The sequence below is a fragment of the Phalacrocorax carbo genome, chromosome 20, assembly GCF_963921805.1.
Source record: "Phalacrocorax carbo chromosome 20, bPhaCar2.1, whole genome shotgun sequence".
Classification (NCBI taxonomy): Eukaryota; Metazoa; Chordata; class Aves; order Suliformes; family Phalacrocoracidae; genus Phalacrocorax; species Phalacrocorax carbo.
The window spans coordinates 9,719,758-9,741,423 of record NC_087532.1 but is presented as its reverse complement, the minus strand read 5'-3'; the positions used below and the strand labels follow the sequence as shown (position 1 = coordinate 9,741,423).

The 21,666-nt window shown below is 57.3% G+C and overlaps 1 protein-coding gene across 5 annotated transcripts in view; it reads right to left on the bottom strand.

Annotated features, from left to right (window-relative positions):
- The window catches only part of EPHB2 (EPH receptor B2), a 139,377-nt gene that overhangs the window by 91,914 nt on the left and 25,797 nt on the right, over positions 1-21,666 (bottom strand). For all 5 annotated transcript variants that reach the window (XM_064470421.1, XM_064470417.1, XM_064470419.1 and 2 more), the window contains exons 2-3: positions 9,047-9,111; positions 4,246-4,930 (exon numbers count right to left, since the gene is read on the bottom strand). In XM_064470421.1, coding sequence (XP_064326491.1) covers positions 4,246-4,930; positions 9,047-9,111 — 750 coding nt within the window. The remainder of the gene's footprint in view (positions 1-4,245; positions 4,931-9,046; positions 9,112-21,666) is intronic.

Sequence of the window (21,666 nt, the reverse complement as noted above, 5' to 3'; positions counted from 1 at the left end):
CATCATGGAGCCCACCTGTAGGACGCACATCTGCAGGGCCACAGCGTTACCAAACCCACCAGCCAGGCTGGTGTACGCCATGCACCAGCCCACTACAGCAACGACCCCGGAGGTCATGCTTCCCCCTTGGGAGCTGGGCTCGGGCTGAGTCAGTGCTGGAGCTGACCCGGGAGTATCCAGCTGGGTCAGTGGTGGAACTGGGCTGTGGTGCTGGTAGGGCTGGACAGGGCAAGCACCAGGCTGGGGCTAGAGCTGGGTCAGGACCCCCACATCCTCCCTCCTGGCCCTGCCCCCCAGGAAAGGAGCAGGGGGCAGGCAGTGCAGGCTCTGAAGGGGACACACTGTTGAGCCCTCAGGCTCTCCATAGGGGTGGCCCGGTTCCACCTTGAGCTGGAGAAGACAAGTGGCAGCCTGGCTCTTCTACAGACCACCTAGGTGACCAGGTTTCTCCTCTTCATAGGATGTCACCAGCTCCTCTCCTCCACAGAAATGCCTGTGACCCCAAGGGATGACGCCACATGTCTCTGATAGCAAGAGAGCATCCCCACCAGCTGCTGCAGGGTGACACCATCCCTTGTCGCTGCAGCAAGACCAGGACTCCCCGTGCTCCACGCTGGATGAATGCAACAACGAGGCTGCCGCTGCGAATGCAGGGGTCGGGGACATGGGCAGATGTCCTCCAAAGCTGGAGAGGAGCTGGAGATGGACACAGGGCTCAGCAGCTAGGACCAGCAGCCAGCAGCTGCCACCCCTGATCAGGCAGAGACCCTTGCAGGCAGCGTTCGTCTACTGTGCAGTCCAAACAGAGAGCGCAGGCGGCACAATAGCTCTGCCTCAGCCGTTGCAGAGGGGAGCCAATGAATAAGGGAGGCAGAGAGAGAAATGCGCTTAATATGCTGCATGGGAGGGACAGGCGGGGGAGAGGCTGGGAGGCGGCAGACAAAGAACAGGGAGATGGAGAAAAAAGATGCAGGCAGGGAGCAGGAGAAGGTGAAGCAGGAAGGACGGGGCTGGGCGTCTCGGGCTGGGGAGGGCGGCGTGGGGAGGCGTGTGCGTGGAGCCCCTGGCCAGGGCAGCCGAAAGACGCCGGGAAGCGAGCAGAGGAGCGGAGCGAAGAGCAGGCAGCCAGCCCCTCGCAGGGCCCTGCGGGATTGGCGAGCAAGGCCCAGCAAAATTAAAATCTCTTAACCACACAGAATTGTTAACTGCCCCCAAATCCTTTTGTGCTGGGGCTGCAAGCTTAGAAGAGCTTAAGCTGTTAGATGCATGAACTTTCTCCATAAATATCCCTTGTGTACACTGCTGTGAGCAGGCTTGTGCTGTTCTAGCCAGATGAAAAGCCTGGTGGAGAAAATGAACAACTCCTTCCAGTGCCTTGCAGCTGCACTGAGGGGCAATCCGCTGTTCAGGATGCCCTTTTCCACCCGTGAGCCATGGCCCCCGCACTCCCTGCCACGTCCCGTTTGGGCAACCGAGCCGTGTGAGAGCGCTTCACCCCGAAAGCCAGCTCGGATTTGCTTTTGTTTTGCTTCTGGAAAGGGGCCCAGATTCCCTCCCACCCCTCGAAACATGAGAAAACCTGCAGGCCACATGTACGAGTGAGTCCCCCAAACCAGGCGTCTCGTGTGCTGCCTCCGTGGGGACTGGGAGCAAGGACGCGATGGGAAGTGGGCAGGGATGCAGGACTGCGTCCCGCAGGTCCTTTCTGAGCTGAGATGGGGAGGAGAGACCTTCCTCTGCCTGACTCGGCCAGGGCGACCAGCCCCTTCCCCAGTCCTCTGTGGGGCTCACTGGGTGTGCTGGGAGAGGATGGGGATGCTAGGCTGCCCTCCTCCCGGTCCCCACTCTTCTGGGGGCTACTGGGGGAAAACGGAGGGTGTGTCCCAGTCTGGCACAGCCCTGGGGTCCCATCCAGCCCCGACTGCACAGCCCCATGCGGGAAGGGGAAGGGGAAGGGGAAAGGGAAGGGGGAAGGGGAAAGGGAAGGGGGAAGGGAAAGGGAAAGAAGGGAAAGGGAAAGGGAAAGGGAAAGGGAAAGGGAAAGGGAAAGGGAAAGGGAAAGGGAAAGGGAAAGGGAAAGGGAAAGGGAAAGGGAAAGGGAAAGGGAAAGGGAAAGGGAAAGGGAAAGGGAAAGGGAAAGGGAAAGGGAAAGGGAAAGGGAAAGGGAAAGGGAAAGGGAAAGGGAAAGGGAAAGGGAAAGGGAAAGGGAAAGGGAAAGGGAAAGGGAAAGGGAAAGGGAAAGGGAAAGGGAAGGCAGCCCCGGACCCAGCTGCCCCAGGGAGACGGCAGGCTGCCAGCCACCACGTGATTAATGATGGTGGGGAGCGCGGGGCCGGCGCACGTCAGCACTGGCTGGAGAAACAGCTGCCAAGGTACTGGACCTCCCAAAATCCTGCTGCTGCACAGACAAAGAGGAGACTTGGTCTCTCCCTCCTGCTCACTCCCTTCACCTCGGCCCCCTGCTTCTGCATGTTCTGCCTCCCCTGCCAGCCCCACCGGGCCAGGCTGCAGGGACAGGGCTCTGCATAAGGAGGTCCTGACAGCCCTGGGGCATGTGAAGGAAGCCTCCCTTGGCTGCGCCGGCAGCAGGACCAGGCACCCCTGAGAAACTGTGGCTGCATCAGAGCAAAGCGCTGCATCAGAGCAAAGCGCTGTGCAGGGCTGGGTCCACTCGGGGTTAAAAAAAAAGGCTGAGAAGGAAAAGCTGACATGAATCATTTTGGCTTTCTGGTGTTGCTACGAATGCTTCACTTGGGCATCATAAAACACCCGTATTCCCTTCAAGGCTGGGATTAGCTAGGCTCCCTTTCCATACCGCGCTGCAGCAGTACTTCCTTGCTGTCCCCGTCCCCAGCACCATCCCTGCTAAAGTTGGAGGACGCTTGTCCACCCCGAGCTCAGTGGGGAGGGACGTTCAGTGGCTCAGTGAGGAGTAGCTCAAAGCACGGATATTAAATAACACCCCCGCACATCAGTGTGCTCAAGGAGCCCAGCCACCAGCAGAAGACACGGTGCCCTCTCCAAGGGGACTATCCAACCCACAGTCCCAGCTGAGCATGGCCAGAGACTGTCGGTCCCCCTCTCCAGTGTGTCCATCCCCCCACTTACCAGCACCTTCCACATGCTTGATCAGTGCCACCCGGCCACACCTTCCTGCTGCAGGAAGAGAGGAGATGCAGCTCCTTCCTTGCACTATTGAATGCCACCAACATTTCTGTAATTGATCTCAGAGAAAACCCAGCTCCGCTCAGAGTGTGCCAATGCTATTAAACCATAACGCATTCTGACGTTCAGCCGGGTCGGGGGGAGACGAGCCCCTTTGCCAAAGACCATGGTTCGCCCTGCGCGTGGCAGAGCCACGGGTGCCCCTTACACATCCCCATCTCCCCCCGACAAGCACAGCAGCTCCTTTCTCTCCCTCCCCGAGCCCACATGTGATGGAGGAGGAGCACCGAGATGGGTTTGGGCACGGTGCTTTCAGGGAGGGTGGTGCAGAGCCTCTCGCTTGCCTGGGCCCACGCTGGCTCCGTGGTGCTCAGCTGAGCTGAGCAGGCACTCCTGGAGTCTGCTTTGAGCATCTACGGGGCAGCAGAACATCTACAGGGCAGGAGAACATCTACAGGGCAGGGACCTCTGGCTGCTGAGGGATCTCAGGAGCCAGGCTCAGAGGTACCCAGGCTGGAGAGGTAAGCCTGGCCCTGAACAGCCCGTGACCGTGTCCCACCCTGGGCTGTTTGCACCTCAACGGGAAAATGCTGCAGACAATTTGTTCCCTCCCACTGCATTGCCTTTGGGCGCGTGCACTCCCACGCCCCTCCGCCAGAAACATTTCAGCCCACACCAAGGCACAGGGCGCAAACCGAAGTGAAAACAGCCGCAGTATTTTGGGGGGGGGGGGTGACTGCAGATCAGTGGCACACACCACAGCTACACACACCTGGAAAGCAGAGAGGGCACCAGCCACGGGCTGGCACCCCTGGACCCAGTGGCTCTGAGGACCCAGATATAACGCAGAGCCTCTGCAATGGACAGATCAGCCCGGGGCAGGAACTGAGGAGCTCGGGAAGGAGTCAGCATCCACACACGTGCTCCTCTCCCGCATGCCGCCGTGCTCCTCTCCCCCCCAAGGCGGTCACTCCCAGGTGGCTCGTGCAGATCCCAGCTGCAAAGCCCAGCTGCCACAACCGGCACAGCCCACCGGCAGCGGGGCGAGCGCGAGGAGCGAGGCCAAAGGCGAGCGGTTACCTCTGCAGACGGTCCCGTTTTCCACCGACTCGTAGCCCGCCCGGCACATGCAGCGGCCGATGGGCACCAGCCACTCGCCATCCCCATTGCAGTACAGCTTGATTGGCACATCCACCTCCTCTGCGTTGGTGATACACGTCCCCCGGGCTGCCACCAGCGAGGTGCTCTCCGCTCCCGAGAGGGTTTCTTGGAAGACGGCCCCATTCTGGATCACGCGGGGACACTTGCGGTAGAAGACACGGACAGCAATCAAGGACATGCAGCCTCCATAGTCCTGGAAGGCCAGGTAGAAACCATTCTTGGAGACAGGCCCAAAACTGCGCACCTCGGTGTTGATCTTCATCACCCGTCCACCTAAGTCCACCTGCGAGAAGCTCTCATCGGCAGCAATCGTGTCCACCTTCATCCAAGGATTCTCCATCCAGTTAGGAAAAGTCTTGGTGGCCGAGTCAAAGTCTGACTCAAAATAGTAGAGGTTAAAAGTCTCCTTACAGGAGCCTGGGACATTAGGGATGCTGCTGCAGTCCCGGACAGAAAATTTCATTTCCACGTGGATGCGGTGCGCTCCTCGCCTCCGGATGTACTTGGTCCGGAGCCAGTTGTTTTGGCTGGATTCAAAGACGTTGCACACCTGGTAGGTGCGAATCGTGTTCATGTTCTCATCATACCCGCTGACCTCTTCCCACTGTGGATGGGACACAGAAAGTCAAGGGGCTGCACCAAACTGATGTTTCCCACCCGCCTCACCTCTTCCCACCCCCACCGCACGCCAAGCGGGCGAGCTTTGCCACCACCAGACACCCCACACCGTGCCCACCCCGCCGCACAGGGACCCCCTTGGTGCCCGGTACCTCACCCCCGCACAGCGCCAGCCCCAGCCTGCAAGCGGACCGTGCCTACGCGCCCCCATCCTGCTCCGGCAGGGTTTGACCCATGCTGCACGGCCCGGCAGGCTCTGTGCCACGGGGACAAGGTGGCCCAAGCCCTCAGTGGGGTTCGAGGCCATCTCACCGCCAGCAGCGCCATGCCCCACGCCTGGATTTATGGTAAAGGATCTCTGCCGGGTGGCAGGGCGCAGTGGGGCCATGCACCTCTTCTGCAGGCAGTAATGTCTTTAGCAGGGGCTCTCGCCCGTGGGCTGCACTGTGCAGGAGAGCCTCCCAGCAAAGTAACACGATGCCTTTAGCAGATGTATTCCCACTGGTACCGCTACGGTTACAGACGTGGCAGACAGGACCTGCTTTCTCAGGAGTGTGTAACGCAGCTGTAAAAGCCCCTCACCGGCTGCAGCCCAAGCACCGGTGCAGGCGGCTGGCTGCACGACGGGCCGGTAGCCAGCGGCCTCTCCCCAGAGGAAGGAGGGGAGGTTTATGGGAGCCTGGCTGACCCCACTGGGTACCCAGAAAAGGAGATGCTGGGGCTACATCCCGCTGGTAGCCCTCACCCCTGCCCCTTCAAGGGCCGAAGTGCTTTGGGGTCCCTCCTGTCGGTGTGTACAGGACCAACCCCAGCTATCCTAAACTGGGTCTATGGGATGTCCTACAAGCCGTGTCACAACAGTAACATCTTTCCTGGCAAGACAGCTTGGAGTTGACGTATTTCCCCATGGGAAGCTCAGCCGAGCTCCCACCAGCTGACTAACAGCCGACTCTGCCGGCTCTGGAGGGGTCTCCGCAGAGCTCAGGGCTGCTGTGGCTCCTCCTGGCCCTGTCCAGCTCCCTGCCCTTTTCCCAGGCTGTTTTTTTGCCAAATCCTTCAGCACTTGTTGTCTCCATCCTTTGTAGGACGGGGAGACTTCAGGGTGGCTGACACACCAGGCAGGGGCAGAGCTGCAGCCTGTAACTGGCCACCACTCCTCTGCGGTGTGCAAAGACAGGAGAGGGTCCTTGTGGGAGAAGAGCCTTTCACTTGTCTCACCTGAACATCTCCCCCAGCCCAGACCTTGCTGGGGGGCAGAGCATCTCCCCTCGCTGCCCCCTCCCCACCCGCAGTGCCCTTGTGACGCTGGCGATAGGCCCCAGGGTCCAGCTAGAGTGTGAGACAGTCCCAGCCAGCTGGATCGGCTTCTCACTAACTTGTTCATAAACCTGTTCAAGAGGAAGCCGAGCTGTTTCCCACAGACGTGAAACCATGAGCAGCTCTGCCCTGGATGCGGGGCTGCAACATGCAGGGCAGGGCAGCAGCACAGCCAGCGCTTCCAGCCCGGAGCCGGCACCAGGGCCGGCACTGAGGTCCGCAAGGAAAACCCTGCCGGAGCAGAGCATCCCCAGCCCCTCAGCCTGCAGACAGGCTCACGGGGCATCCAGGACTGCAGAGGGAGGCTCATGAGACGGGAGACAGATTGCTCCTTGCACATCAAGGCTAACAGCCTGTCAGGGAAGATCCCCAAACAGCTCCAACCACTTCTGATTGGCAGCGGCTGCAAATCTGCTGCTGTCACTGGGGGAGGAGGGCAGCATCCTCACAAAATGCAGGGGGAGCGTTTGCCTTATTTTCCAGAAATAAATTTGGCATGGTAGTGGAAAATTGCAGGATGTCCCTGCTTTTTAGGGCACCAGTTGGGAGGGGGGTGAAGGAATCAAGGACAAGGCACAGGGAAGCAATTCTTTCCCCCGCCCTGCCTCTGATAGGGCCCTCCCTCGCCTGGGCCACTCCTGGCACCCGCTCTGAAACAGCGTGTCAGCCCCCAGGATGCGGGGATGCCCAGTGCCTGCCCTGTCCCCATCCACACCTGCAGAGCCCCCAGAGAGGGCTCAGCCTGAAGAGCTCAGCCTGCCCAGGCAGGAGCAGCGCATGGGGAAGGAGAGTCTCTCCAGTTTGGGGGTGAACAGTCGATGGTGGAGGCAGGGCATGAGGAGACCTGTGAGCAGCACGGGAGCTCCATAGCCAGGGAAAAAGCAACTATTTGAGCTTTTAGCTCATTAATAAACACTGAAGAGGCAATAAATAGGAGAAGCACCCAGCAGCTGTTGTCTTCCAGGTGATGCTGGCTGCATTCAAGCTTGCCGAAGCCAAGCCACCCATGGGCAGGATACCCTGCCTTGTCCTGGCAGCGGGCATGAGGCCGCACTGGGAGAAGCCATGAAGGCACCACAGCATCAGCACCCACGACGTGCACAGCGCAGGGCACGACACACACCGCGTCCCCCCAGAGACCTGCCCGAGGTGGGGATGGGAGGTGATTCCCACCAGTGATGCTGGGGCTGCACCTGATTTTCCAGATGGGCATCTCCATCCTGCTGGGGACATGGGACCTGGGAGCGCCCCGGGGGCCCCGCTGCCTGCTCAGGAGCCCCAGCATCCCCCCGCATCCCTGCAGCAGCAAGCGGGGGGGCTCCCAAGCTCCTTTTTCTCAGCTGGGAGAGAAAGTCACCCCCATGCACCAGCCCCTGCACTTCCTCGCCGCGTAGTTAGAAGCCTCTCCCTTTCTCCTCTCTCTCTAATTAACATGCCAGGAGCTCAAAAGAAGAAGGCAGCACAATAATACGGGGAGACGGCTTCCAGCAGGCCCAGGCCTCATTACTGTGGGGCTGGGGAGCTCAGAGCAAGGCATGCTTTACATATGGAAACACGGCAAACAAGAAAGGCTGGGCGAGGAGAGAAAAAGACTTGACCTCTGCTCCCACCCATTGTGCACCCGTCATCCCCCCTCGGCGGCCGGGCCGGCGCTGGCAGGGCGGCCGGGCTCGCGGGCGGGCGCGGGGCTTTATCATGGTGATGGGGGACTGGTGCCGGGAGCACCCGCACCCCAGCACAGCAGGGCGGCCGGGCTGCTCGGGAGCCAGGTTTAATCTCCCCAATGGAGGCTTTTCAGGGCCATTTCTTTTCTTCTGCCAAGTCGGACTGGGGAGGGGGCTTGCTGTCAGCCCTGAGGTGAGGTCCACAGAAACATCTTCATCCAGCCCACCTGGAGGATGGATGGAGGGCAGGACAGAGCCTGAGCTACCACCTCCATGCACAGGGATGGGAAGCATCTCCAGGCTCTGCCAGGCTGGACTGGGCCCCCCGAGCCTGAGGGAGCGGGTCGGGCATGTCAGGCACGGGGGGTGCGAGCTGCTGCCAGCCACTGCAGCCAGAGCAGGGCAGGATGCTTCGAAGCACCACGATGCCTCGTGCAGATCCCGTGGGACAGGGACGTGGCTGGGGCCGCTCTGGTTTTGTGTTGTGAGTCGAAGGGTGCAGAGATGCGCTGCCTTGTCTAAGCCCTTCTTTAAAGGAGCTTGTTCTGGGTGGTCTTGGGATGTGACTCAGGGGATTCTTAGCAGCAGTAAAGTGGAGAGACAGTCACTGCTTAGCCAGCAAATGTCCCTCCAGGAGATGCCAGGGATGCTGGACAGTCATTTCAGGGCTTGATCCAATGGCTGCCCTGGGTGCAACCCTACAGGCCAATGCCCTCATCCTTTTGTGCTGCAAGTGACAGGCAATGGGATAAAAAGTGAGCTACTGAGGGGACAAGCGACAGTGGCCTTGGCATTTTATTTCTCCCTCTCTGTGATTTTTAAGTAGCTGCAGGCTAGCTTTACAGAGAGTATGATTCCTCCAACATCACATTGGCCTGATGCTGTAGGGTAAGAATTACACTCCTCCAGCACTGGGGTAGTTTTTGGAAGCGTCACCTCTTAGAAAACTACTGGAAACCTCAACTGTCACCCTCTTCTGTGCTATTCCCACCACACCTTTTCACACAGCCAAGGCACTCTGCTTCAGCAGGTGACTTGTTGAGCCATCCCACTGATGTTCACACGCAGCAGGAGGACCCAGACTGGGATCCAGGCCCCTGTAAAGCCACAGAATAACTTACCCCCGAGGGAGGATGCACTGTCCAGCCCAGCTCTGCCGTTGCTGTTGTGGAGTCCATCAGCGTCTCTGAAGGAAGAAGGTGAAACAAGGAGTCATCGCCCGTTTGGTCGATGGCCTGATGAGGCTGGTGAAGGGCAAAGAGGTGGAGAGGAGCCAGCCCAGGGCTGCAGCCACCGAGTCCAGCCTATGCCAAGCCCTCTGACCAGCTCTCAGCCAGGGAGGAGCCCAGCATCGGTCCTTCCACCCATTTGCTTCCCCATCCATTGCCCATTGCTCCCTGGCCCCTTGTCTCCTGCAATGCATGGGGGCACATGCTCTTCCACCCTCCAGCCCAACTAGACTTTCTTCCTCAAAACCCAGGATCAGGGTAACAAGGCCCCGGTGCAGCTCTGCTGCTGCAGACAAGAAGCCCAGTCTGAGCAGGTTTCCTCCATCACCTGCCAGTTTCTTTTGCAAAAGCAGGATTTTTTTTCTCAGCATTTTGCATGGTAGGCAGAATCCTCAGCAATGTGGTAGCAGACAGGAAGGAATAGCACTTTTAGGACTTAAAAGTACCGAAAAATTAAACCAACATTAAAGTTGTTTTTCCAGGTGATTTGGGTTGAAATAGGTCAGGCAGTGCTACTGCCGACCAGCACAGAGACGTCTCCCTAAGCCACATGGGCAGCAAAGCCTCCTCATCCTTTCCACAGCTCGTCACGCTTCCAGCACTGAAGTTTTTTTCATCCCAAACAGCTACAGGTTGGCCTAACTACACTGATGGCATGAGAAGGGTTGCTTAGGTTATGGCACCCCAACACTTGGGCTAACGTGCGTAGCCGTTCCCCACCCAGCGCGGGAACGCACCAGACAGCCCCATCAGAAATCCATTGGAGAGACACTTTGATGAGCCGTTTCCACAACCTGGGCAGCCCTCCAAGTCTGTGGTCTCACACTCGAGGGATTTTTCTGCACCATGCCCGATGCTGACATTTTAAGGAAATAGGGCAATACTCCAGTGTTCAGGAAACAGAGTTTAGAAATCATGTCCAAAGGTTTCAGCACACTGAGGTTGGGCATGGGAAAAGAGTGACGCTTGTGGGACAGACTGTACAGGAGAGCACAGGGCCAGTGATTCTGTGGCTGAGACCAAGGCGATGCCCACACAAGAAATTATGTCCTTCTGCTCTGTGGGGAGAACGTGAATCTGCCCAATTTCAGCGCATTCACTCGGGATGCCAACTGCGTTTGCAGGGGTGCTGGAAAGCATCAGTCGCACACACAGAGAGGACACAAACACAAAATTCGCCTTGCAGCTTCACTTTCCCTGCCCTTCCAGTTACTGCAGGACAGGCAGGGAAAGTGGCCAGCTTTAGGGCTCTGCAGCTCTCAAGAAAAAGCATCTCATGTACAAGATGCACCCCCACTCTGCATCAGCTCACTGAGAGCGCTCAACCAGGAGAGCCCCAGTACAGTCGAGATCTCCACCTACCATCCTACAACCCGACAAATGGTGCCAGTTCCCATGGCCACAACAGGGATGGAGAGTTACTGGCTGTAACCGTGTCCTTTTGCTGCTCCTCACCACCAAAAAACCAAGCGTTCTGCCACAAATCCCCCCAAAAGCATCTCCACCTTCTCCACTTTCACTACATTGAACAAAAACAAAGGAAGAAAAGCTCAGCCTTGAGCAGACCCATCATTTGAGAGACAAGCCTGGATGCAGAAGTGGCTGCCCAACAGTGCACGTGAGCTCCCCGCTTCCCATCAGCAAGCCAAAAAGTGCCTCGGCACAGATATGCTCCTTGCACCTACTTCTGGCAGTAAATCATTTTCAGACTGTTGGTTGTTCGTTACTCCTGGTTAGAGCCAGCAGTTTCCAGTTCACAGGAAACAAGGATTTCAAAATTTGGTTTTATTCCAAGGGTAAAAAGCAAAAATAGTTCTTTTCAAATTTTCCCATTAGGAAGAGTTCTGGAAAACAGCTAGTCCCGAAATGCTGTCACTCAGATTTATGAAATTTCTTTTTAAACTGAATATTTGTTTACATAGTTCAAGAATAGTGTTTATTTTATCAAAGGATCTGGCTTTTTCATTAAAACACCAGTGGCACTTTGATCTGAAAGGAAAACAACATTTTTCAGCCGGTGCTAGCTAGAAGCTGCATTACTTTAAAAAAACTTTAAATTTGTTACTTTATTTTAACTGTCAATGACAGTGGTGCCCAGTAAATATATCAATAGCAGTGACTATAATGTAAAAGAAGATACACTCTAAAACAGTAAATAATTCCCCAAATAAAAATAATATTTGAAGCATTTTGCATTTTTAAAAGTTTTTTATTTAATGAAAACTCAGTGCAATGGGAATGCTGTGCTCGGTGCGTTACAGCAGAGCACGCTGCCCTTACCCCCAGCCGAAGCACTGCACATCTCCTTGGAGCTCTGCATCTACCCGAGCTGGCCCAAGGTCATCCCGTTCCGACACATGACAAGGAGGAGTAGAAATTTAGCAGGTTTTCAGCAGGTTTTTCCAATGGTCAACTATCTTCTCTTAAAAAAAAAAATAATCCTTCCATTAACTTTCGTCTGAATTTACTCTGTTCAGCTGCCAGCTATTAGATTTCCTTTTACTGGTACAAAGACTCTGCTATCCAAAACCTCCTCTCCCTCTTATGGTGCTTAAAGGTGGCAAATGAGTCATCTCCAAGATAACAAAATTAGCTGACCTTCCTTATTCTTCCACCCTAAAATAGGTTCCTTTCTTTGAGGCTCCTGTTTATCAACCTCCTTTTTGTGCTGGGGCCCAAGGCCGTAGTCCCCACTGCGCACATCTGGAACATCCCAGTGCACCCCGTTTTGCACAGCTTTTCTACCAAATCGCTGCCCTGCCCGAAGTCCATCCGGAGAGAGGTTGGCATGTTAGCTCTTAGAATTAGTTGCCTGAATTACAGAAAGTTGTGAATAACTGTTCCCCACGACTCCGGCGGAACCCGGTTAGCCGAACCGACTGCAGAAGGGGATGTGAAGCCATGATGGGTTTTCGGGGGCGGGGGGGGGGTTGCTCCAGCATCTGCTGATGGCTGACTTCAAAACACCTTATTGCCCAGATGAAATAACGGCCTGCCACAGAGTCATCTGCCCATGTACCTGGCCAGGAGTACCTCTCACCCCCCACCCGAGGGCGAGGAGGCCACGTAGTCCTCCAGGGAAGATCGCTGTCTCATCCCTCAGAAGTTTCTTATTTCCAGACAAAAGAAGTGCAGTAATTCGTTTCTCCAGCAAACATAACCAGGAGCGATGTCCAACATATCCCTCATCTGCAGGGGTTTCTCTCTGCCTCTCTCCTAGGCTCAGACCTGCTCAGATCTCCACAGCAAGAGGCACTGGTGGGCAGACTGCAGTGGGAGGCAGACCGCGGTGGGAGGAAGGCCCCAGGAAGATGCAGCCAAGCCCTGCTCTGACATCTCATCCTGCAAATGCTGGCACAGAGTCCGAACTAGCAATCAATAAACAAAGAAGGTTTAAGAAAGCAAGAAAAGGCCCTACCACCCACCTCAGCCGCGCAAGAGAAAGGCTGAGATTCCCTCGGGGTCTATTCCTCCTTCAGCTCCGTGGACTTATATTGCTGCAGGGGGACTGCAGAAGCTCATCAGAAAGGAGTTTGCAAGATGATTGATTGTGGTCTGCAAGGATCTACACCAGGAGAAAGTAGCAGCAGAGCTCCTTAGCCTGTGAGGGAAATGGCAGCTACAGCTTTGCCTGGGAGCTGAACCCCGTAAGGCATGTGGAAAACAACATTGAATTTTACCAGGGGAGGTGATGGCCCCTCAAGAGTAAGAGGAGCAGATCTTGCGCTGTTTGCACCCTTCCCCATCCCAGGCGAGCCAGGAGCTGGAGAAGCACGTGCAGCAGGAGCACACACCGGGCAGGAGGTCGCCTTGGTTCCTTCTGGCCATCAAGGTATGAAAACCAAGGAGATGCTACAGGTCCAAGCCCCACACGATTATAAGCCCCAAGGAATGGGAACCCACTATCCTCCAGAGGCAGCTCCTCCACCCGCAGCAGTCCCAACGGGGCTGCCCTCAGCACGCTCGGCCCCTTGCGACTTCTGTGCCCACGGTGACCTGTGGTGGGCTGCCATGGCCCTCGGGCCTCCTGAGCCTGACTGCAGGCTGCCCACGCTCATACCCTGCTCCCGCCACCCAACAGGACCAACTCCTGGGCTGGGAACAACAGAGACAGACCAGTTTCTGGATGGGCATCCCCAAGCCCTGCCAGCATGGGGAGGAGAAGGGCTCGGCTTCAACCAGCAAAATCGGCAGCTTCACTCGCTGTTGCAGCCAACGCTCCGCAGTGCCATCCTGCCGCTGTGGCCGAGCCAAATAACAGCACGGGGGGCTGGTGCCTCGGCAGCCCCATAAAGACCCCCCCGGCATCCAGGAGAGAGCAACCCCCCAGCAATGATGGTGACGACATGGAGCAAAGCCACATGGGCGCCGCAGGGGCGGGTGTCTGGCCCCTGGCCCGTCTCTGGCGGTTGGCGATAGCTGCAGCTCAGTGAAATGCTCTCTCCGGAGCAGCATTTTCTCAATATTGTTGTTTGTGTTCTTCCCTCCCGCGTGTTTATCTGCAGATTCACATGCTACCCACGGCATTATAAATAAATCTGCAGCTGCTCGAAGCCATCAGACACAACTCTGGCCTGCTTCCCACCAGAAACCGCGCTGCTCCCCACGGGACGGTTTGGAGATAAGTGCCTGTCCTTTTCACTTTGAAGATGCTTTCAATAAGCAACTTTCTGCCAGTGCCAGGGCCCGTCGCCGGCACTGCTGCTTGCTGCGAGGGCACGCCAAGGCTCCAGCTCGAGCACTTTACATCTAAAAATGCGTCATCACCACCATACCACCGCCTCCAGATGCTCAACAGCGATGCTGAGACGCCTTCAAGCTGATGCTCTGCTGTGCCAGTGACCTGGCTGTGGGGCTCCTACACTTCCACACAGTCATCTTCCTGCTCAGCACAAGCAGGAGGAGTGGGGGGATCTCAGCTGCACCAGCTTTTTCCATCTGGCCAGGTGAGGACTGAGACTGGTGGGCAGACCTGGGAGGGGAGGACAAGACTGGGATCACACCGGGTGCTGGCAGTGGGATGGCCAGGGCTGGGGATGGAGAGTGGCAGGACCGAGGGACAGGCTGGGGGGACAAGGGATGAACAGAGGAGCTGGGCACGTTGCAGACACACTTCTCTGTGTCCAGAAGAATAACTTAATAACTTCCATGGAGTTTTGCCAATTTAGATCAATTTAGAGCATCTGGCCCTGAGTTTCTCAGAAGTCCTGGCAAATCCTTCGCATTCACAGGCTCCAAACTCATCCAGATAAAGAAACAGCTGGACAAATAAGTAGCCTCACAGATAGCTGGAGCCTCCACCCTCATTTTTCCACCCACAACTTTTTCCCTTCCCCTTTCATTTCTCACGCCAGCTCCTCCCTCAGGGTAGGAAACTTGCCAGCACTGTAATCCTAGTACAATATTACTAACACAGGGAGCGAGCTTCTCGGTTGACCCAGGATCGCATCAGCTCTGGCCAGTGCTGGATGTGCAAAGCAAGCAAGGAGTTGCCCAGGCCTCTCTGATGGGCCGGTAGCAAAGTCATCCCAAGGCAGATGCGGGGGGCAGACTGTGCCTCATCACCATCTCCCAGACGTGACCTGGAAGCCCACCTAATGCTCCTCATCAGGTCAGTCCAGGCTGGAGGGATGCTGCAGAGCGGACTCAGTGCCGGAGCCCAGCCACATGGAGCAAGACCGGGATCCACGCCAGGGATGCCACAGCTTGGGACAAACGGCTCCATGCAGGCACATGTGCTCCTGAAACTGCGCTTCCAGCCTGGCCTCAGGCACAGCCACCCCATCCCCGCGCAGGGGGGTGGCTAATGAGAAACCCGTCTGTCCCCCGCCCCGAGGAGCCCTTGCTGCAGATCTGTTTACCCTTCCAGAAGTTGAAAGGCCCCTCTCTGCCTCCTGTGCTTTACTGGAGCCTTACTATAATATTTTTGCCAGCGAGAGCTGAGAGGGGCTGAGCAAACCCAGTGGCCCTTCTCTGCAGCCCCGAGCTTTGCTTTGCCTGGCTGATGGCCAGCGGAACAAACTGAAACCCAATCCCCCCCCGGCCGACCCGCTGGCGCAGGAACAGCACGCTGCATTGTGAGCCAGCGGCTACAGGATATTTTGGATACTTCACTCAGGGATCCACTTAAACTCCAAGAGGGAGCGTGATTGATAGGGAGCGAGAAGAGGCAGTTGACTGAGCTGGGATGGGGACCACCGGCATCCCGCCCCGCACCCAGAGCCCCAAAGGCCTCCCCAAGGGCAGCTGTATGGGGTTATGCCGGTGGTCCCGGTGCTCTGGACTCCGCAGACGGTACCCAGTCATTCAACATCCTTCCCTGAAAAATTAGGTTAATAGTCCTGGGGACTAGCAAGGCACAGAGCATGGACGCCTGACCCCAGAGGTACCACGCAGCGCTGGCAAGGGAAGATATCACTGCTTTTGGGGAGCCATGGAGACTTCCTGGATCCTCAGTCCACCAGGACATCACCCAAGCCCACCTGCAAGCTCTGTGAAAAATGAGCCAGCCCCAGAGCCAGCAGGATGGTGCAGGGGATAGTGCTGGAAGCTGGTGGGGCTCAGCAGTGCTTGCTGGAACACCTTTACCCATCTACTCCGTGATGCTCAGCTGCTTGGGACACTCAGAGTCAGGACTGGTGTCAAAGGAAGGTCCCCAAGATGCCCTGCCCTTAGCACTGCAGTTCAGCGGCCCCACTGCAAACTCCCCCTGCCTTTTTCCACACCTGGGGGGGGGGCTGCCAGGAGCTGGGCTATGCTTTCACCAACCCCACCTAGATCCCTCCCTTCCCCCGTTCCCCCATGCCCCGTCTGACCATATGCAACACTGGACCCATCCACAGGGGCCAAGCCCAGGAATTGATGCTGCTGGGCATAAAGGGGGTCACTGATGCCCTTGGCTGCTGCCCCTTGCTAGAGTGGGGGCTAAGGAAAGCAGGGCTTGGAGCAGAGCTGCACCTGGCCGTCGGGCATACGGCAGGCCAGCGGGTGAGGCGGGAGCCAGTGCCCAGCACTGCCGTGACCCAAAGCCAGCACACCGGGAGGAGCACGTTCACAGCTGCTCTCCCCAGCCCCTCTTCTCCCTCCTCTGAAGCTGCCGGCTGTTGCAGGCATTGCCCAGCACAGTGCTGGCTGCTCCACTGCTTAAAAGCTCAAAACCAAGGGGAAAGCCCAGCTTGACAGTCCCAGGAGTCCTGCAAGTCATCCAAGCACATGTCCTGCTTTCTAAGCACCCAACTGACCATCAGCCCATCCAGATACCGTCACTGGCAGGCACTAAGGATTGCCCCGCTCATCTGCCTGGCCAGGATGGATATGGCCCAGCTCTGGCGCTCAGCTGAGAGGGACTGAGGCTGGGAGTTCAGATTTTGTGATCTTTCAGCCCGGGGCCTCTGATGAAGAAGCAGGTTAGGCTGGATGTGAGGGAGGACCATGCTCCGTCTGGCTGCCACATCACCCCCAGCCGTCACTGCAGATGCACCCTCTGTGTCCCCAGTTTGCTTACACCGTCTGCCCCAGAGGTCAGCAGAAACCTGATAACCCCACCGGAGATCGCGGAAAGCTGCTCCAGCAGCACCAGGGACCCGCAGGCCTTGCTGGCAGCATCTGTCCCAAAAGGAGTCAGGACTTGTAGGTGGTCTGAGTTCAGACAAGGGCAGGCTGCCGGGAAGAGACAATGCAGATGCTAAATGCCAGCGAGCAGGGGCCCTCCTGCTGCTGCCAGGAATGCGGTAGCCACACAGAGAAGACATAGATGCAGACGTTTAGCAGCCATTGCTACTGTCAGTGCTAATGACTCAGTCCCTGCAGTGGCACTGACCCCATCGTCTGCAAGTCACCCTGAGGAAGGAAATCCCAGGGTTAAGCAAGCGTTGTCCTCACCCTCTTCCACCCCATCACAACAGCCCAGCAAAGACTAAATTCCCCACCGAGCCATCACCCAGTAAGATGGAGCAGGGCCACGCCCCTCCTAATAGACCCCAGGTCCCTTTTCCTCTCCAGGGACACTCGGGGAGGTTGGAGACCCCATGCCCACGAGCTCCCTCTGCAGATGCTGCAGCCCAAAGGAGCTGGCAGCCCCCACCACGCACTGCCCCAGTCCAGCTGCTGGCGCGGCACAGCCACCGTCCAAGGCTGACCCCACAGCACAGATGCGCACACGGCCGTCACCGCTGGGGCCCAAACACAGAGCCACTACCCACGGTGTGCAGCAGCCGATGCCACGTACGGCTCCTGGCTGCAGCATCCGGGGGAAAGAGGTGCTTTACAACATAATAACCTGCTCCCACTGCTGAGGCTGGGGGCTACTGGTGCAAGGTGTAATTAATGTCCAGGGTGCAGCGCCCCACCACCTAGTCCCCCATGATACCCCAGGCGCACTCTCCTGTACCCCAGACACTGCATCCTGTGTCCCCAGACCCACTCTCCAGATCCCCGGGCACCAGGGCGAGGGGACCTCAGGAGACGTGGGGTGCAGCGGGAAGCCCGGAGGCTGAAGAGCACCACCAGGTAAGAGCACCTCCTCAGCTCTCACATGGCATCCATCACTTTTCCACACTAACTCCTGCCCATCATGCGATGAGATGAGCGTTGAGGGGACCAGGAGGAGCGACATGAGCCCAGCGCAGGGGTTTCTGGACACTTTTCCCTGGGGCCGGTGCCGTGGGCCACCCCCACCCAGAGCAGGGACAGTGTGCGCAGCGAGCCCCCATCCCACCCCCCAGCACCGCTGGCACTAAATGAGGTTTTGTCACCCTGCATGGTGGCGCAGGCTGCAAGCAACTTGTTCCCAGCAGGCGCCGGAGCCCTGCTCAGCATCCCAATTGAGCTATCCTTAATGGGCTTCAATTTTAATTTGCTTTTATTGGAAAACACAGATGGTGACCCTCCCTCCCCCCCACCCAAACATATACAGGGTAATAACATTTACAGGGGAAAGATATTATCTCCAAACACAGCCAAAGTTCTAGTGAAAGCCCCACCGCCACGCAGCAACATGCAGCTGTGCTGCACAGCCTTGTGCCTGGCTCGTAAAGGCAGGGCCCCACAGAGCCACCGGCATGGCAGGGGCGAGGGGAGGCAGGACCAGCGTCCAGTGAATAAGACTTAAAGACCAGGACTAGCCCCCGGTGCAGCCAAGCAAGCCTGGCAGATTAACCTGGTTAACTTCTTCCATGAGCGGGTCTTTGCAAACCAACATGGGGAGCTGCCCGAGGCGGAGGGGTGCCCAAAGCTGCTGTCCAGGGCGGGGGGACTGCGCTGGTGTACCCCCCAACACCAGAGCCAGCCCCTGCCTGCAGCCCAGGCGGCTGCTCCCAGCATCCCTGGCTCCAGCCCGGCCGCTGCAACGAGTTCACGTCAGAGGTCGGGGTGGCTGCAGGGAGCGCAGGGACAGGCAGGGACGGGCAGGCACTGCTGCGCAGGCAGCCAGGCTATTCCATCCCCCCAGCAAAGATTAAGCATCGAGTGGCCTTTGACTTGCGCCGCATGCACCCGGGCACCCAGACACCAGTGTCTGCGGATGCTCCGGCTCCTCCGGCACTGCCGGCGCTGCCGCGCAGCGACCCAGACCCCCTTTCGCATCCCCCTGCCACCACGCACGCAGAGCACGCGGCTGAGCGGGGATGCCCTCCACCGCGCACGCCTGGCTCCATGCACCTACCTGACAGCCAAGGATTCCTGCTTTTCACTGTTTTTACTGACAGGCTGTAAATTTGCTTCTGGTTGGCAGCTCCAAGCAGGAATGGCTCGGGAGGAACCACAGGGCCAGCTGCAGGCTTATTTTTGCCAAGCTGCAGAGGGATGCCCCGTGCCCGGGGCTGGCTGTGGCAGCGGGGGGCTTCAGATCAGGCTCCCGGCCACAGGAAGCCTCTCCCCGGGAAAGATGCAGGAAATCCCACAATCCCTACAAGGAGCTTGGCTTCCTCCTAGCCGCCTGAGGCCAGAGCATCTCCCTGCTGCCATCCGTTTGGTATCTCTTGGGGTTTGCTCGCAGCCACGCCAAGAACGCAAACCCTACGTCCCCTCCGGGCCCCTCCTGCTGCAGATAAAGCCTCACTGGAGCTGATAGCTGCAGGCAGTCAGTATTCTTAGTGAGCTGCAAACGTTTTCTTCCTTGGGAAAACCCCATCTTCAATACCTCACCACGGAGAGGGCTTCCTCTTTCACGCCCGGCTAATTCATTACACGCTAATACAACCTCCCCAGGCAGTGGGTTGAACTAAGGGGATGCTCCCCTGGTGGATGCTGCAAGGCTCCTGCTCGCTGGTGGCCCTGCCTGGGCGAGCGATGGGCTCCATCCACCCACCCATCACAGCGCTGCCTGTCAAGCAGGAGCCGGCCACCTGTGCTCTGGCGGGGAAGAGCATCCCCGAAGCAGGCAGGAGAAGGGCTGTGGGACCGCAAGGAGCGAGAAGCCCCTGCAGGGATGAAATCTCAGGTCCGACTTGCACCTGCACCACAGCAGAGCTGCCATTGCCCGAAAGGCATGTGGGGAGTGGGAAGCATCCACGCTGGGACGTATCTGCAGGTCTGCAGACCAGCCTGGAGAAGGTGGCAGCAGCTTGTGAACCAACTCTGCTACTCACGGGGCTGGAGTAGAGCACTCGCCACCGGGATGGGGTCCTGGAGACCCCAGTGCTTGTGGAGGCTCATTTCCATCATGAAATCGATGTGGGTAACGGCAGAGCAAACCTCATCTTGAGAGCTGAAGACGAGAGCACCGATGAACTGGGGATGAGCAGTTGCATAGGTAGGGACAACCATAATCTGGTTGCACTCGTGGGAAGATATTTTTGCACCAACCAAAAAGAAACACACCCGGAGGTGGAAAAGGGGCAATTTCCAAAAGTTAAAAGGGATTATTAGCAAAAATTGATTAGGGAGGAAATGTAAACAAAAACAATGAAGAGTAATTACAGCTAGCTTAAGAAGGCTTTGCCAAAATCTCATAAATCTGCAATCATAAAAGAAGGCATCTTTAGCTAAAAATTATCTTGGCTTTGAATAAAAGAAAAAAATTGCAGTAAAAATAAACATATTGTATAAATTAAAACCAGGGGAAGTTGGCAGCAGTAAATTAGCAGTTATAGGATGCAGACAGTTGCAAAAGGATGTATCAATGAAAAAACTGATTGCCAGAAAACATAAAGGAAAGAAAAAGAGGACCTTTTAAATACACCAAAAGCAAACACAACCAGAGCTGTGGAAAGGCAATCCATAGGGATGCTCAAGTGTGAAGTCAGGCAGCAAAGGCAGACGCCCCAGCACACCAGGCCAAAACAAGGGCAAAGCCAGGAGGGACGAGCAGGCGTGGTGGCTCCGGGCTGGGAACCAGCAGTACCCAGGGGATGCCAAGAGCCGCGGACTTGCCTGAGACCCCTCTCGCTGGCAGCACCGCACTGCCCCAGGCTCGTCCTGTCCCATCCAGGAGCAAGGGATGCGCGGTGTGGGGGCTTCCATAGCAACTTCAGAGTTGCTTCCTGATGGCAGAGTCATGCCCAAGACAACTACTTGCTCTCAAGCAGTTCCTTCATGCGGTCAGCAGAGCCCCTACAGACCTGTAGGGCAAGGGCAGCCCCAGGACCATCAGCTCTTCTCTCCCCTTCCAGCACCTTCTGCCATGCACCCTGCAGGGACGGCGCAGTCTGAGGATGGGGAATGAGTTCGTAGCATCCCACAAGGCTGGTGGGAAGGAGCTCAGGGGACTCAGTCTGAACCCATCCCCAGCACGAGTCTGGGGCAGCCGGCGCTTTTCCTAGCTGAGCCTGGGAGAGCTTTAGGGCTGGAGATGCCCCAGTGCCCCGTGGACCCGCTGCAGGTGATGCAGGCACTTCCAGTTGCTCAGCGAACCGCTCCCGGACCAGGAATATGCCTAAAGCATGTGGTCCAGGCGCGGCCTGCAGAGACACCATGGTACAAGTACCGCTGCAGGATCTGTCCCTCCCCCCCCAGGCATGATCACCAAACCCCAGGGGGAGAAACAACCCATCGGCTCTGCAAAAGCCGCAGCAGTCACCCAGACAGCTCAGCCAACATCTTGGCAGGAGTCACACCAGAGAGATGCTCAGGGCGTTACCTGAGCAGCCGGATGTAGGACAACACGGTGAGCACCGGTGAGGACAGATCCAGCTCCGAGAGCTCTCTGGGCCAAAACGCAGGCAGTTCAGCTCCATGCTGCGCTGTTACTTTCTTGCTCTGCGCCTCAGATGCTTTGTCAAGAAGGCGCAGCAACGGGGCACCCCCAAGCAAGCTTTGAGGATAAAAGGGGCAGAGGTGTCAGCGTGCATGCTGGCCAGACATAGCCAGGAGTTCACAGCTCCTCTGCATCCCTCCACAGGACTGGTGCCACCCCCGGCCAGCACGGACCAGCAAGCACAAGCCACCAGAAGTGCCCTACAGGCAGCAGTCAAGGGGGGGAAGGTCAGACCACTGCCACCACGCTTCTGTTTCAGAATCTTTTCTGACTGTGGGTAAAAGCCTCCTGTGCATATCAGCATGCCCTGCTCTTCCAG